Here is a 15,726-nt window from a genome sequence, read left to right as displayed (position 1 = left end):
ATGCATCAAGAGCGGGAAACATCATAAAATTAATCTAAAAAGATAAAAGATCTGAAGAAAATAATCTGTTTAGATTTATAGACGTTATATCGTTCCCTGATTTGATTTGATTAGATTTTTATTTGTCTCAAACATGCACAAGCATAAAAACAATATTCATAATCCATAAATCAATGCAATCTAAAAAATTCTGAACATTTAACTTTAATATGAATTAATATAACCCACATTACAATCATGCTAACTACATAAAATCCTGTCTAAAATATAATTAGCTGTCCAGTCCTTTGTAGCTGCCAAGAGTGTTTGTTTATTTTTAAATAGTTTTGAGTTAATGCATATTGTCCACATCTAGTTTGTTCCACAATTTTACACCACAGACAGAAATAAGCTCATACTTTTCAGAGTTTAATTGATGGTAAACTGTTTAAAATTACGATTCCCTCTTAAATTGTATGTTCCCTCTCTAACCACCAACATTATTTGGATGTTGCTTGGTAACAATTTATTCCAGAGTTTAAAGGGGAACTATTATACACATCTAATACCTATTTTAAACAGGCCTTGAATGTCTTAAAAACAATGTTTTGATTGTTTTTAATAATAATAATAATAATAATAATAAATAACTTTATTTATCCGTTAGGAACTTCATTTGTGTAAAAGCATCAGCATCAGTGCGTGTACAGATAACATATGCAACAGGACAGAAACAAACCAAACAATCAATATAAAGCCACATACATTGGGCAATCACAAATACTGCTGGACTTAGATGCTGTAAACCATAGCATAGATGAAATGCGAGAGAAAAAAGAGATAAAAAATAAGTCCCCCATTAAGTGCATAATAAATACAATGATTTTTTAAAAATATGTATAAAAGCGGGTACAAAAATGAATAGGTAAAATCAGCTGTTTATGAGTCTGATTGATGAGGGCACGAAGCTTGACATGTTTGTCCTGAATGTTAGTATCTGTATCTGTGACCTGAAGGGAGGAGCTTATACTGACTGTAGAGTGAGTGTGTGTGTGTGTGTGTGTGTGTGTGTGTGTGTGTGTGTGTGTGTGTGTGTGTGTGTGTGTGTGTGTGTGTGTGTGTGAGTGTGTGATGTCTGAGGATATTTGTTGTCCCTTTCCTTTAGTCCTTCTGTTATAGATGCTGATCAGTGATTCCTGCTTCTGTCCAATTATTTTGCTGCTCAGTGTAATAATTTTATTTAATGGATTACAGTGAATATTAGATAAGGATCCGAACCAAGCTGTTATGTTGAAGGTTAAAACTGATTCAATAAAACACTTATAAAATGCTGTCCGGACTGATTGGTGGACTTGAAGTTTACGGAGTTTCCTAAGAAAAAAGAGGCGTTGCTGGCACTTTGAAAAAATGGATTCAGTGTTAGGTTGGAAGGTGAGGTTGTGGTCGATTACTGTCCCCAAATAACATTACTAAATAATAACCCCTAATGCTAAATAAATTAGAAATTCAGCCTCTGATCCATGTCTTTATCTTCCCATTCTCTAACCTCATTATCTATGCAGGATTCTGAGTGGGCGGGGCTATGATAATGAGGCTCTGTGCTGATTGGCTGCCTGAAAAAATCGCTACGAAAAAATGGCGGAAGCTCCGGCCGGCGGAGTTAGTTGTGGGCGTGGTTTCATGCATCGGAGGCCAACCTATGTAAATCACTCCTGTCGTTCCGTAACTTTGGGGATCAGAATCTTATTGTCTCGTAGATCCACATCACACTGGACGATCATCTGGGCGGCTGTACAGACTCTGCAGAATCTGGTTGTTTCCTCCTTCTCTGAGTTGGCAGGCTGAGGGGAGACCACTTTATATATGTTAAAGACAGAAAACAGAATAGGTCCCCTTTAAACTCCACATTTCGACTTTTTTTCTCGTCATTTCGACTATTTTTCTTGACATTTTGACTTTTTTCTTGACATTTCGACTTTTTTCTCGACTTTTTTTCTCGACATTTTGACTTTTTTTCTCGACATTTTGACTTTTTTCTCGACATTTAAACTTTTTTCTCGACATTTCGACTTTTTTTCTTGACATTTCGACTTTTTTTCTCGACATTTTGACTTTTTTTCTCGACATTTTGACTTTTTTCTCGACATTTAAACTTTTTTCTCGACATTTAAACTTTTTTCTCGACATTTAAACTTTTTTCTCGACATTTCGACTTTTTTTCTCGACATTTTGACTTTTTTCTTGACATTTTGACTTTTTTTCTTGACATTTTGACTTTTTTCTTGACATTTCGACTTTTTTTCTTGACATTTCGACTTTTTTTCTCGACATTTTGACTTTTTTCTCGACATTTCGACTTTTTTCTCGACTTTTTTTGACATTTTGACTTTTTTCTCGACATTTAAACTTTTTTCTCGACATTTTCCACTAGCAGAGTTGTTGTTGTTCCGGCCAGAGTTAGTTGTTAGTGGTTTCACGCATCGCTCCGTCGTTCCGTAACTTTGGGGATCAGAATCTTATTGTCTCGTAGATCCACATCACACTGGACGATCATCCAGGCGGCTGAACAGACACTGCAGAATCTGGTTGTTTCCTCCTTCTCTGAGTTGCTGAGGGGAGACCACTTTATATATGTTAAAGCAAGAAAAAAACACTTTATATATGTTAAAGCAAGAAAAAAACACTTTATATATGTTAAAGCAAGAAAAAAACACTTTATATATGTTAAAGCAAGAAAAAAACACTTTATATATGTTAAAGCCAGAGAAAACCTGGTTTTCAGAATAGGTCTCCTTTAAACATAACCGGACCTGTTTTAATTAGTTTCCCCTCTTCTCTTCTCTTGTCTTGTCTTGTTTCTTAACTTCTCTCTTCTCTTTAGCGTGGCGCTGCGACAAGGTGATGGACATCTACAGCGGCTGTGCTCTCTGTCTGCCCAACCTGACGTCCCCCCCCCTGCACCAGCCGACACACACACCCCCCCCTCTCTGCATCGAGATCAAGGTAGGTACACACACACACACACACACACACACACACACACACACACACACACACACACACACACACACACAGACACACACACACACCCCCCCCTCTCTGCATCGAGATCAAGGTGGAGACTCACACACACACACACACACACACACACACACACACACACACACACACACACCCCTCTCTGCATCGAGATCAAGGTACACACACACACACACACACACACACACACACACACACACACACACACACACACGCTGCCCGAGGAAACTAAACCAGGGCACCGCGGGTCCTTAAAAAGTCTTAAATTCCATTTAGCTAATATAAGGCTTTTAAATGTCCTAATTTGTCTTAAATCTCAATCCAAGGGTCTTAAATTAAGAATCTTAATTTTAGAGGGAATTTATCTGGTCATCATTAAAATGTTACACTTTGAAAAGGAAAAGTGTATTTAAACGTTTTGAGGAGAAATAAACCTGTTTTCCAGTTGTTAGACGCCTCAGTCAGGGTTGCCAGGTTGGGCGGGTTTCAGCCCAATTGGGTCTTCATGTAAAACTGTTTACAGAAGCATCCAAACTGCTTTTATTTTTTTTTTCCCTTGTCTGCACATATATTAATGGTTAATATATGTGCATTTTTGATATGAAATATATATGATATATTTTTAAATATGTCACATTTTTGCCCTATTTTATATATAGGGCAGCACGCTGGCTTGGTGGTCAGCGCTGGACACGGCCTTGCAAAAGTATTTGGCCCCCTTGAACTTTATGACCTTTTGCCACATTTCAGGCTTCAAACATAAAGATATAAAACTGTAATTTGTGAAGAATCAACAACAAGTGGGACACAATCATGAAGTGGAACCAAATGTATTGGATATTTTAAACTGTTTTAACAAAAAAAAATTGAAAAATTGGGTGTGCAAAATTATTCACCCCCCTTAAGTTAATACTTTGTAGCACCACCTTTTGCTGCGTTACAGCTGTAAGTCTCTTGGGGTTTGTCTCTATCAGTTTTGCACATCGAGAGACTGAATTTTTTGACCATTCCTCCTTGCAAACCCTTGACCCAGCACTGGATTTCTGGACTTGACTTGTCTTTGTCGTCTTAAATTTTAAAAGTCTTAAATTTAACTTCAAACCTGTAGACGCCCTGGAAACGGGTCCAGCAGTGTTTATTTCAGCTTCACTGTTCTCAGCAGCCTCACTGTCAGACGTCCCGCTACACCCCGACCCCTCCAGACCCTCGACAACAGTTCTGTACGTGTTGCTAAGCAACTGTTCTGTGTTGTGTTTGCAGCCTAAGTGTGGTTTCCTGCCGTCCCCCAAACACGTCAGCAAGGACATCAAGGCCCGGGTGTGTCGATACTGCATGCACCAGCACTACAAGGTACCGGAGACGCACCAACATAACAACACACTAACACACTAACGCACCAGCACTACAAGGTACCGATGCACCAACACAACAACACACTAACACACCAACACACCAGCACTACAAGGTACCGACGCACCAACATACCAACACACTAACACACCAACACACCAGCACTACAAGGTACCGACGCACCAACAACACAACACACTAACACACTAACAGAACAACACACATACACACCAACGCACCAGCACTACAAGGTACCCACGCACCAACACACTAACACACTAACACACCAACATACCAACGCACTAACACACCAGCACTACAAGACACTAACACACCAACACCTCCCACGGGTCGGGGTCACGGTCCGGCGCTCAAACAGGACTCTGCTCAGATTAGAGTCTCGTTTTAACTTTGAGGAATATTTACTGATTTCAGGAAGGCTTGTCTCGCTGGTTTCTGTCCAGCAGTCTCTGCATTCAAGTAGATAAACTCGGCCTGTAGCGACTAACACGTCCTCACATTCCAACAAAGTTCTGCAAAAACAGGGTTCCTACGGGGGCTTGAAATCCTTGAAAGTGCTTGAATTTCAATGTTGTGTTTTCAAGGCCTGAAAAGTGCTTGAATTTTAGTTTAAGTGCTTGAAATTATAACTGTGTCTTTCACAAAATTGGGATCAGACTGTAAAGTTTAGTTATTACAAGGAGAAATAAAATCAGTAAAATGAAACATAACTAGATGTTTAAAGCACGATACAATGTAGATAATTGTGATAAAAAGCGGAATAAATAATTATGAGTATATATATTCCTGTAGATATTTTACCCCAGCGATTAAGGTGCTTGAAGATTTTGAAAATGACCCTTGAAAGTGCTTGAAAGTGACCCTTGGAAAATGTGTAGGAACCCTGAAAAAGCCCCAGAAAACATCCGTACATCATCAAAAGTCTGTGAACACTTTAAATTTAGTCCCAAACACCTTTTGGAGTTGATACCAGACCAGCAGGTTGGAGCATCTGAAGCCCCGCCCCCTTCTCTATCGGAGGCGGGGCTATAATAATAATAATTGTAAAAACAAACGTCACATGATCAGATTATGGTCTGTATCAGCTCCTACATTTGATGTTTTCTGGTCATAACTCTGTTTACCAGCATGAAAACAATTTTTTTTCCAGTTAGCAGAAGCTAAAGTGCCACCGGAAAAGGATTCCTACCGAAAACATCTTTTATTTTTAGTTTATTTTTAGTTCCACTCCCCATAAAAGGTTCCTTTGTTGCGTAATTGCCTTTTGATGACGTGGTTGGACTTTTTTTTAATGTTAAAAAAATATGTAATTTAGTGTGAAACAATTCCCTTTTTTATCCCAATGTTAATTTTAAAGTGTTATTTTTAACACATTTGGATGAAATGCACTGCAATGAAAGTGTTTTTAATCTTTTGTAACTTTGTACAGGAGAGATTTTTGTTTGACTCCAAGAGTAAACAGGCCTTTTTATTTTGCATAATTTTATTCTATATTTTTATTTAGCTGTACAAAACTGTGTTTAATAAACTATATTCAGGATTTTTTTTATATGTATTTGATACATTATGTTTTTTATTAATCAAACAACAGAAAAATATTCGTTAGAATATTCGTCCAATTAATCGTTAGCTTAGTCGACTAAAATAATCGCCCGATTTAATCGTTTTAAATAATGACAATTTCGGCAGGAAAATGGTTCCTACCGAAAACAACATTTTTTTAGTTCCATCCGCCATAGAAAGGTTCCTACCGGTATGTTGCCTTTTGATGACACGTGGTTGAACTTGTTTTTAATGTTATGAAAATATGTAATTTAGTGTAAAACTCCCCTTTTTTATCCAAATATATTAATTTTAATGTTATTTTTAACACATTTGGATAAAATGTAGGGCAGTTTTGTACAGGATAGATTTTTGTTGTGATGAGTAAACAAGCCTTTTTATTTTGTGTAATTTTATTCTATATTTGTTTTTATTTTATTAAATCTTCGTGTCTCTGCACAGGTGGCCAACGGGAAGTGGAAGAGACACAGTCTGTACTGTCCCCTGGACCTGTTTTCAGGGTGAGCTGCTGCTGATGCTAATGCTGCTGTTACCATGGTAACAGCTGCTGCTGCTGCTGATGCTAATGCTAATGCTGCTGCTACTGATGGACGTCCAACTGTCTTCGTCTCAGAGACGTCCTGGTCTCAGTGACTACGTTTACATGCATTCACGGGTTATTGCTAATATTCTAATTCTAATATTGCTAATATTCCGGTTACTGAAACATTGGGAATATTCCGTTTACATGGTAATTAATCATTTGGGATATCTGGATCAAACCAGCGACGCACGGAGAACATCATGACGCAATTCTCGTCATTTCTGCTTCTTCTTCCTGGATCCAAATTCAAAACAAATGCTGCTTCAGCAACTTTTTTTAAATCTTCTATCCCGGTACTTTCTACCGTCTACAAATGCAGAAATGTTCATATCCTTCATTACATTTATGAAGTGATTAGTCTCCTCCTGGTCTTGGTTTCTCTGTGTTTATAAGAACTTCCTGGACTCAAAAGACCAGGATTCCTTGTGAACAGAGCATGTGCAGAAAACAGATTCCTGTTCCGTTTGATGGGGATATTCTGTTTGGTGTTTACATGACCCAATATTCGGGTTTTAAAAGGAGTAACCCAGGGGAATATTCGGGTTTTTAAAAACAATTCAAAGGGGTTATTGGTGTTTACATGGCCGTGTAACCGGGTTATTGCTAATATTCCGGTTTTAAAAGGGTTATTGACTGATGGAAATGCAGTCAGAGACGTTCTGGTGTCAGAGACGTCTCAGATCAAAACTTTTGCAAGTGTTTTTGAAGGAAAAGCAGTTTTCCGGGCTCTGAGTTGTCTCTCCGGCTCGTCTGGAGGAGCAGGACTGTCTCACAAAAGTCATGAGACATTTGTCTTCAAGCATCGGTTTCTACAGAGCAGTTTTTATTTAAAAATGTCTGAGTAGAAGCTGCAGGTCCGTCCTGCTGTGTCTCAACTGTCTCTGAACCGTCTCTGAATTGTCTCTGAACCGTCTCTGAACTGTCTCTGAACTGTCTCTGAACTGTCTCTGAACTGTCTCTGTCCTGCAGGAACCGGCAGAGGATGCACTTCGCCATCAGACACCTGATAGAAGAACCTCAGAACAACCTCAAGATCTTCAAGGTGAGTCCTGCAGGTCCTGCAGGTCCCACGGGACCAGGACGGAGGTGGGGGACGGGACCGAGATTAATGTTGAAATACAATTTCAAGAATAAAGTCGAAATTTTTTCTCAACTTTATTCACAAACTTTCGACTTTTTTCTCAACATTTCGACTTTTTTCGCGACATTTCGACTTTTTTCTCTACATTTCAACTTTTTCCGCGAAATTGTACTTCAACATTAATCTCGACTTTTTGACTTTTTTCGCGACATTTCGACTTTTTTCTTGAAATTGTACTTCAACATTAATCTCGACTTTTTTCTCAACATTTCAACTTTTTCCGCGAAATTCTACTTCAAAACGAATCTCGACATTTCGACTTTTTTCTCAACATTTCGGCTTTTTTCTCGAAATTGTACTTCAACATTAATCTCGACTTTTCAACTTTTTTCTCGACTTTTTTCTCAAAGTGCATAATGAAAAAAAAAAAAATTCCTCCTCTGAAATATTATTTGTATTTTTCTCCTGCCTGGCCCTGATTCTCCTCCATAGAAAACCGGCCCTGTTTCCCGTCTAGTGGTGAATAGATACGACTCTAGATTGTGTCTTAGCTGATTATACTGATATCATGTGTTCCAGGGGGGCCAGTGTGTATGTATTTATATATATGTGTGTGTGTGTGTGTGTGTGTGTGTGTGTGTGTGTGTGTGTGTGTGTGTGTGTGTGTGTGTGTGTGTGTGTGTATTTATATATATATGTGTGTGTTCCAGGGGGGCCAGTGTGTATGTATTTATATATATGTGTGTGTGTGTGTGTGTGTGTGTGTGTGTGTGTGTGTGTGTGTGTGTGTGTGTGTGTATTTATATATATATGTGTGTGTTCCAGGGGGGCCAGTGTGTATGTATTTATATATATGTGTGTGTGTGTGTGTGTGTGTGTGTGTGTGTGTGTGTGTGTGTGTGTGTGTGTGTGTGTGTGTGTGTGTATTTATATATATATGTGTGTGTTCCAGGGGGGCCAGTGTGTATGTATTTATATATATGTGTGTGTGTGTGTGTGTGTGTGTGTGTGTGTGTGTGTGTATTTATATATATATGTGTGTGTTCCAGGGGGGCCAGTGTGTATGTATTTATATATATGTGTGTGTGTGTGTGTGTGTGTGTGTGTGTGTGTGTGTGTGTGTATTTATATATATGTGTGTGTGTGTGTGTGTGTGTGTGTGTGTGTATATATTTATATATGTGTGTGTTCCAGGGGGGCCAGTGCATCTACAGCAGTAAGGAGGGGGGGGACGTGTGTGTGTGTGTATTTATATTTATATATGTGTGTGTTCCAGGGGGGCCAGTGTGTATATATTTATATATATATATGTGTGTGTTCCAGGGGGGCCAGTGTGTATATATTTATATATATATATGTGTGTGTTCCAGGGGGGCCAGTGTGTATATATTTATATATATATATGTGTGTGTTCCAGGGGGGCCAGTGCATCTACAGCAGTAAGGAGGGGGGGGACGAGTCCCCGGACGTCACCGCGCTGCTCCATCACCTCCGGCCGTACTTCCTGTGTGGGAACAACCGCATCAACGGTCACGTGACCGGCAAGGCCGTGCTCAGCGACTTCATCCAGGTGACCTGCCTTTCAGCTTAAACTGTCTTTACAACACGTGAAATAAAAGGGCAGCGTTAGACGCATTAGGACCCGACTGGTCCTGGTTTTCTCTCTAATGAAGTCCAGGAAGTTCCTTTAGATCAGTGGTCTCCAACCCCCGGGCTGCGGCCTGGTACCGGGCCGCACAGAAAGAAATAATAATTTCTGTAGCCCCGACTGATGATGGTTGACTCTCAAACTGATGTTTCACAATGTTTTTATTCCTTGGATGCAGTAAAAACACTGCAAACACACTGTAAGAGATATAAAGGAATAAAATAAAATAGTCTTTCTACATTCATATAAGTTTCATTTAACTTAAATACAGACCGACGCAGCTGCTCGCTCGGTAATAACAGCTACCGCTAACCACAATACATGAGTAACCATGGCAACCAAACTCAAGATGGCCATAAATACGGGATATCATTTGCAAAGAAAACAAATCCTGATCAGCAGGAGCTTTTTGTGTCAGTTAGGCTCCACTTCAGCATTCCCGACACTAGTTTAGTCTTTCAGACACACTTTTTACTGCCGTTAAACTTTTACCGTTAAAGTCCGAAGCGCCGGATGTTTACGAGGTCTCGGCGAGATGCCTTCAAAATAAAAGCACTAAATATCCGTCTCCTTAATAAATAAAATAAAAGCCTGGCTTTAAATAACGTTAATGAGAAAAAAAACATAAAAACACATTTATAGAAATACTGATATTAAAGGTAATTTACAATTTCCATTATTTTATGTTTTCGAAAATGTATTATTATTATTATTATTATTATTATTATTACTATAGAGAAAATACCACAGTTTTTAATGCTGATCTTGTCATGTTATTTAGTTTTTATCAGCTACACCTTTAGATTGGGTCGTGAAAATATTGTCTGACATTAAACCGATCCTGGTGCAGAAAAGGTTGGAGAACAGTGAGCTAGTTCAGGACTTCTCCCCCGAGGTCCGGAGCCCCCGGTGGAGGGAGGAGGAGGTGCAGGGAGCCCCCGGTGGAGGGAGGAGGAGGTGCAGGGAGCTGGTTGTTGGTTCAGATCCGTTAACCTCCACCCGTCCCCCCAGGTCCTGGTGAACGCCCTGCTGAGTGGAGGAGGAGGAGACGGAGGAGTGGAGACGGACAGACGAGGAGAAGGACGGAGTCTCTGTGAAGCTTCTCTGTTCAACAAGGAGAGAATCAGACACGGTGAGAGATGGAGGGATGAGGGATGGATGAGGGATGTTTGGATGATGGATAGATAGATTTCTCACCTGGAGGGTGGAGTTGGTTGTAGTTCACCAGTGACCCTCGTCTCTCCGTTTTCTCCTGTTGTCTCCTCCTCCCGTCGTCATGGCGTCTCCAGGCTCTCAGGGGTTGCCTAGCAACAGCGTGCTGTTCCGGATCCTGCAGACCCAGATGTTGGACTCTCTGGACATCGAGGGCTTGTTTCCTCTGTACCGGCGGCTGGAGCAGCACCTGCACGACTGCCCCAAGGACAGGTAACTAATAATTAATTATCATAATTAATGTGTCCAAGGGCGAAGCTTTAGTTTCAGAGGTGGGGGGGCACAAGTAGGAACGGCAAATTTGTGCGTGTAGCTGTAGCGTGGATGTGCAGTGTGGCTTTTTTAAGTCTTTGTGAATGTCAACAATCAAACAATTTTAATATGCATTTACTTTTTAACTTTTTTTTCCTGATATATGTATTTATTATTATTTTCGTTTAGTGCTATACAATGATAAAAAAGAGTCTTGAATCTTGTGACCTCTTTCTCTGTGGGCATCCAGTCCGACATTACAGTTAGTGAAGTAACAGCACAGGGAAAATGTGCTTTCCATACTCTATACAACACACACAACCAGAGGTGGGTAGTACTCAGTTACATTTGCTTGAGTAAGCTTTTGGATAAATTGTGCTTTTAAGAGTAGTTTTAATGCAGCGGGGCTGCCGGGCCGTCAGTACCTTCGCACACAGTGTCTTGATGATTTGCAATTACAGGCTGATCCTACCGTTAGTTTTTAAACTGTAAAAAGTGGGGGGGGCATGTCCCCCCTGTCCCCAGTGGAAATTGCGTCCTTGAATGTGTCAACAACTTTGTTTGTGAGACAGTTATTTTAGGACAGCTGTGTTGTTTGATAAGTTACTAAGGTAAATAAGTAACAATAAGGACAAGTTAAGTGGGTTTAATGTCTAGTTATTAACTTTGGCGTTATGTGTGTCGAATTGAAGATAATTACATACAGAAATGACGGATAAATAATTTGTTATTTAAAAAAAAAAAAAGGAAATACAGTCAGTGAGGTGTTATTGTGATTTAATGCTGACATTTAAATGGTTTTTGATTAAGGTGAATTATTTAAGGAGCCAAACGGAGTTTATTATTTGTATCAACTGTTTGCACTGTAGAGAATGTGAAATGTGTGTTAATGTAACAGGTCAGATGTTTATAACAGGATTAAGAGATGAGTCCAGTGGTTACTGTACAGTTTTCTGGTAGTAAAGAGATCTGACATCAAATATTACAGCACCGTTAAAATCACCGTACACAGAGCTGAGAAGAGCTGCAAATAAAGATAAAATGTAATGTTAAATAACGACCTGTCCCCCCCCAGGACTCGGCTGCAGATAGACGGGCCGTACGACGAGGCGTTCCTGGAGAAGCTGCAGAAATGCCCGGCGGAGGACGACGGCTCCGTGGACTACGCCGTTGCCAAGGTAACGCCGGCCCCGAGGCCCCGGCCCCAACACACATCTGTGTTTTATGTAACGGTTCCCTGGCTCCGTCGTCATGGAGATCTAACCACCAGGTCTCCCTGCAGGTGAACCAGTACCGCGTTGCCATGACAGCCAAGGACTGTTCCATCATGGCCGCCCTGGTGCCCAACGGGGAGGAAGAGGAGGAGGAGGAAGGGTGAGATTATCTATCTGTCCATCTATCTAATAAAGCAGCAGATTTTACCTACTGCTAAGCTCCGCCCCTTAATGCCCGTGAGCCAATGGGTGTTGAGCATCAGCTCCACAGGGACCAGAACTGACCCCTGTAGCTTTAGGACAGTTTTTACCCAGTAGGTGAGAGTTCAGGTGTGTTAGGGGGCGGGGCCTCCTTTCATTCAGCCAATCAGAAACAAACACGTAGGGATTAATGAAGGACCAGAATCAGGTTCCTACGGGGGCTGGAAGTTCAATGTCGTGTTTTCAAGGCCTGAAAAGTGCTTGTGTCTTTCACCAAATTGGGATCAGACTGTATAGTCTAGTTATTACAAGGAGAATTAAAATCAGTAAGATGAAACATGACTAGATGTTTACAGCACGATACGATGTACATAATTGTGATAAAAAGAGGAAAAAATTATTTAGTATAAACACAGGACTGTCTCAGAAAATTAGAATATTGTGTTAAAGTCCTTTATTTTCTGTAATGCAATTTAAAAAAAACAAAAATGTCATACATTCTGGATTCATTACAAATCAACTGAAATATTGCAAGCCTTTTATTATTTTAATATTGCTGATTATGGTTTACAGTTTAAGATTAAGATTCCCAGAATATTCTAATTTTTTGAGATAGGATATTTGAGTTTTCTTAAACTGTAAAACATAATCAGCAATATTAAAATAATAAAAGGCTTGCAATATTTCAGTTGATTTGTAATGAATCCAGAATGTATGACTTTTTTGCATTACAGAAAATAAAGGACTTTATCAAATATTCTAATTTTCTGAGACAGTCCTGTACTTGACTGTAGATATTTAATCCCAGCGATAATAAGGTAGTTGAAGAGTTTGAAAACAACCCTTGAAAGTGCTTGAATTTGACCTTGAAAAATGTGTAGGAACCCTGGTTTTAGGACCAGAATGCATTGCAGCAGCAGCAGCATCAGCAGCAGCATTGATCAGCTTTGTCCAGCAGGCGGCGCCACTAACCCCCCTCTCCCTCAGTCTCTATCCATCCATCCATCCATCCATCCATCCACCACTAACCCCCCTCTCTTCTTCTTCTCCTCCGTCAGTCTCTCCTCCCAGCGGCGGCTCCTCAGACCCGTGTCTTTCTCCCGCTGCGTGTCCGTCCTGGACTTGGACCCCAAACCTCTGGACAGCATCCCGCGCCAGCTGAGACTGGACCAGAAGATCGTGTCCTGCTACCTGAGGACGGGCGGTGCCTTGCCCAACGGCACGCTGCCCACGGGCGCTCTGCTGCCGCCGCTGCCGGGGATCCTGGGGCCGGAGAGGGACGACTGCACGCTGCTGTTCCACCCCATGTGAGCCGCCCGGGACCGTCGCCGTGGGAACCACCCGTCGCCGTGGGAACGGTTCAGGAGCTGGTTCCCGGTTGGGTTCCTGGTTGGGTTCCCGGCGGCGCCGCTGCTGCTGCTGCTACGAGACACCATGAACCACGAGTTCACCGGACGTCCAACTTCTCTGTTACTGATCCTGGAGCCAGCGTCGTCATGGCAACGGCCCCGTAGTGACACTACAGGAGCTCACGTGATGATGTCACCGCCCGTATGTGGGCGGAGTCGCCACGGCAACCACAGCATGGATGGATGGATGGATGATTGATGAATAAATGGATGGATGAATAAATGGATGAATAGATGATGGATGAACACGGCGACCGAAGCACCACAGCGTTGCCGTGGCGACCACGGCTGCAGCCAAGAGGAACTTTAACTCTGGTTGAAGGATTTATGTTATTTTTTTAACCCATAACGCTTTGTTACCACTCACTCTGGACCGGTACTGGGTCAGAACCGGTACCGGGTCAGAACTGGTACCGGGTCAGCTGGTTTTCTCATTGAGTTTCCCCCGTTTGTTGGAAAACCCTCAGAGGTCAAAGGTTAAAGGGGCGGGGGGTCAGACGGACCGGTCCAGCTGGATCTGGATCTGGATCCAGCTGGACCGGACCGCTCCCGGCCCCCCAGAACCCCCGGTTCTCCTCCGGTCCTCCGCCTCCAGCAGGGTCCGGTCCTGCTGGTGGTTACCGTGGTTACCGTGGTAACGCCGGTCCTGCTGATGCTGGTTACCGTGGTTACGCTGGACCAACATGGTCCCTGTGAGGGTTGGAGGTTCCAGAACCTTTAACGGCTCCGGTTCCTGGTCCTGGTGCAGCATCGAGCACCAGAGGGGGCGTGGCCAGAGGAGAGGGGGCGGGGCCAGATGAGAGGGGGCGGGGCCAGACGACGGCTCAGGTCGCGTTTGTGGAGGAAACTGTTACAGGGGGCGTTGCCACGGCGACGCAGTAGCTCTTCTGACGACCCCTGACCTCAGTCCCGTTGGCCCCGCCCCCTCTCTCCATCGGCCAATCAGAGAGCACTAAGCCACTCCCCCGTCAGCATCAGGACCGGCTCGTTACCGCGGCGACGGAGGACTGAAGAACCACTAACTGTTGTACGTGTTAGCGGCGCGGCGGCGCAGCAGCAGCTAGGGCTGATCTGGACCTGGAGAGATTATTGATTATTGATTGTAAAAAAACTGACTGATTTTAGACGAGCTGTCACTCAAACTTCACGGTTCTACCTCCTGATTGGCCGTTACCGGGTCCTGATTGGCCGTTACCGGGTCCTGATTGGCCGTTACCGGGTCCTGATTGACGCTGCCGCCGCTACACCGCTACGCCCCCGTCACGGCGTTTGTACATAGAGAAGAAGAAGAAACTATTTTAAAGTACAAAGGCGACGCTGCTGTCAGGCATTTTGTATTTAAATTATTTATTTTTGTAGATTTTTGACCGACGAGCTTCGCTGTTTCTGTTTCTGCTGCAGCCGAGCCGTCGGAATAAAGATTTCTAACAGACTAAACACGCGTGCTGTGGTTCTTCATGCTGGGGGCGGGGCTACATGGTATGGGGGCGGGGCTCCGGGAGGGGGCGGGGTTACAGCCTCAGAAGGGGGCGGGGTCAGAGCTCCAGGGGGCGGGGTCAGACGTCCAGCAGTCCCACTGCTCTGATCACCGACTCCATCGCGGCTTCAACTCCCAGAATCCCCAGCAGGCTCTGGAAGGCGTCGGCGGCGCCGCTAACGGACAGAGACGAGAACCGACGCCGAGCTGAGGAGACAAACAGAACCAAACAAACCTCCGTCACCGACCTGGACCAGGATCAGCAGAGACCTGGACCAGACCATCATCATCATCATCATCATTTAAACTCACCACCATGATCAGATGGAGCACAAGTTTACAAACGATTGTACATTTATAGCAAGTACGTGTTCAACTTAAATACCCAATTTGGCAAAATAAGTATAATTTAAACAGAGGAAGGACATTCTTCTTCAAAAAGGCGCCTAATTTATAAATAACATTTAACTTATTACATTGTAGTAACAAAATAAATTTAAACATAGACGGTCGGTTCGTATAAAACTTTGGTAAATATTTTTGTCTGAGATTAATTATATTTACATTTTTACATTCAAACAAAATATGAAACTCATCTCTAATACGGTTGACGTTACAGAATCTCTGACTTCTATCCAGACCTTTATTATAATAATAATAATAATAATATAATAATAATAATAATAATAATAATAAT

The 15,726-nt window shown here is 42.2% G+C and overlaps 2 protein-coding genes across 2 annotated transcripts in view; one reads left to right on the top strand and one right to left on the bottom strand.

Annotated features, from left to right (window-relative positions):
* Positions 1 to 14,983, top strand: part of ippk (inositol 1,3,4,5,6-pentakisphosphate 2-kinase) — a 34,478-nt gene extending 19,495 nt beyond the window's left edge. The window contains exons 5-14 of the mRNA XM_061726596.1: positions 2,861 to 2,982; positions 4,279 to 4,368; positions 6,394 to 6,452; positions 7,505 to 7,577; positions 9,034 to 9,186; positions 10,276 to 10,396; positions 10,554 to 10,689; positions 11,804 to 11,906; positions 12,011 to 12,102; positions 13,202 to 14,983. Of these exons, the coding sequence (XP_061582580.1) occupies positions 2,861 to 2,982; positions 4,279 to 4,368; positions 6,394 to 6,452; positions 7,505 to 7,577; positions 9,034 to 9,186; positions 10,276 to 10,396; positions 10,554 to 10,689; positions 11,804 to 11,906; positions 12,011 to 12,102; positions 13,202 to 13,454 (1,202 nt within the window). The 3' untranslated portion in view covers positions 13,455 to 14,983. The remainder of the gene's footprint in view (positions 1 to 2,860; positions 2,983 to 4,278; positions 4,369 to 6,393; positions 6,453 to 7,504; positions 7,578 to 9,033; positions 9,187 to 10,275; positions 10,397 to 10,553; positions 10,690 to 11,803; positions 11,907 to 12,010; positions 12,103 to 13,201) is intronic.
* cenpp (centromere protein P) overlaps positions 14,795 to 15,726 on the bottom strand; it is a 164,746-nt gene continuing 163,814 nt past the window's right edge. Inside the window, exon 9 of the mRNA XM_061726597.1 lies at positions 14,795 to 15,236. Coding sequence (XP_061582581.1) covers positions 15,109 to 15,236 — 128 coding nt within the window. The 3' untranslated portion in view covers positions 14,795 to 15,108. The remainder of the gene's footprint in view (positions 15,237 to 15,726) is intronic.

This window comes from Cololabis saira, chromosome 8 (genome assembly GCF_033807715.1).
Source record: "Cololabis saira isolate AMF1-May2022 chromosome 8, fColSai1.1, whole genome shotgun sequence".
Taxonomy (NCBI): domain Eukaryota; kingdom Metazoa; phylum Chordata; class Actinopteri; order Beloniformes; family Belonidae; genus Cololabis; species Cololabis saira.
Note: the sequence above shows the minus strand (reverse complement) of the source record. Positions and strands in the feature narration are given on the sequence as shown.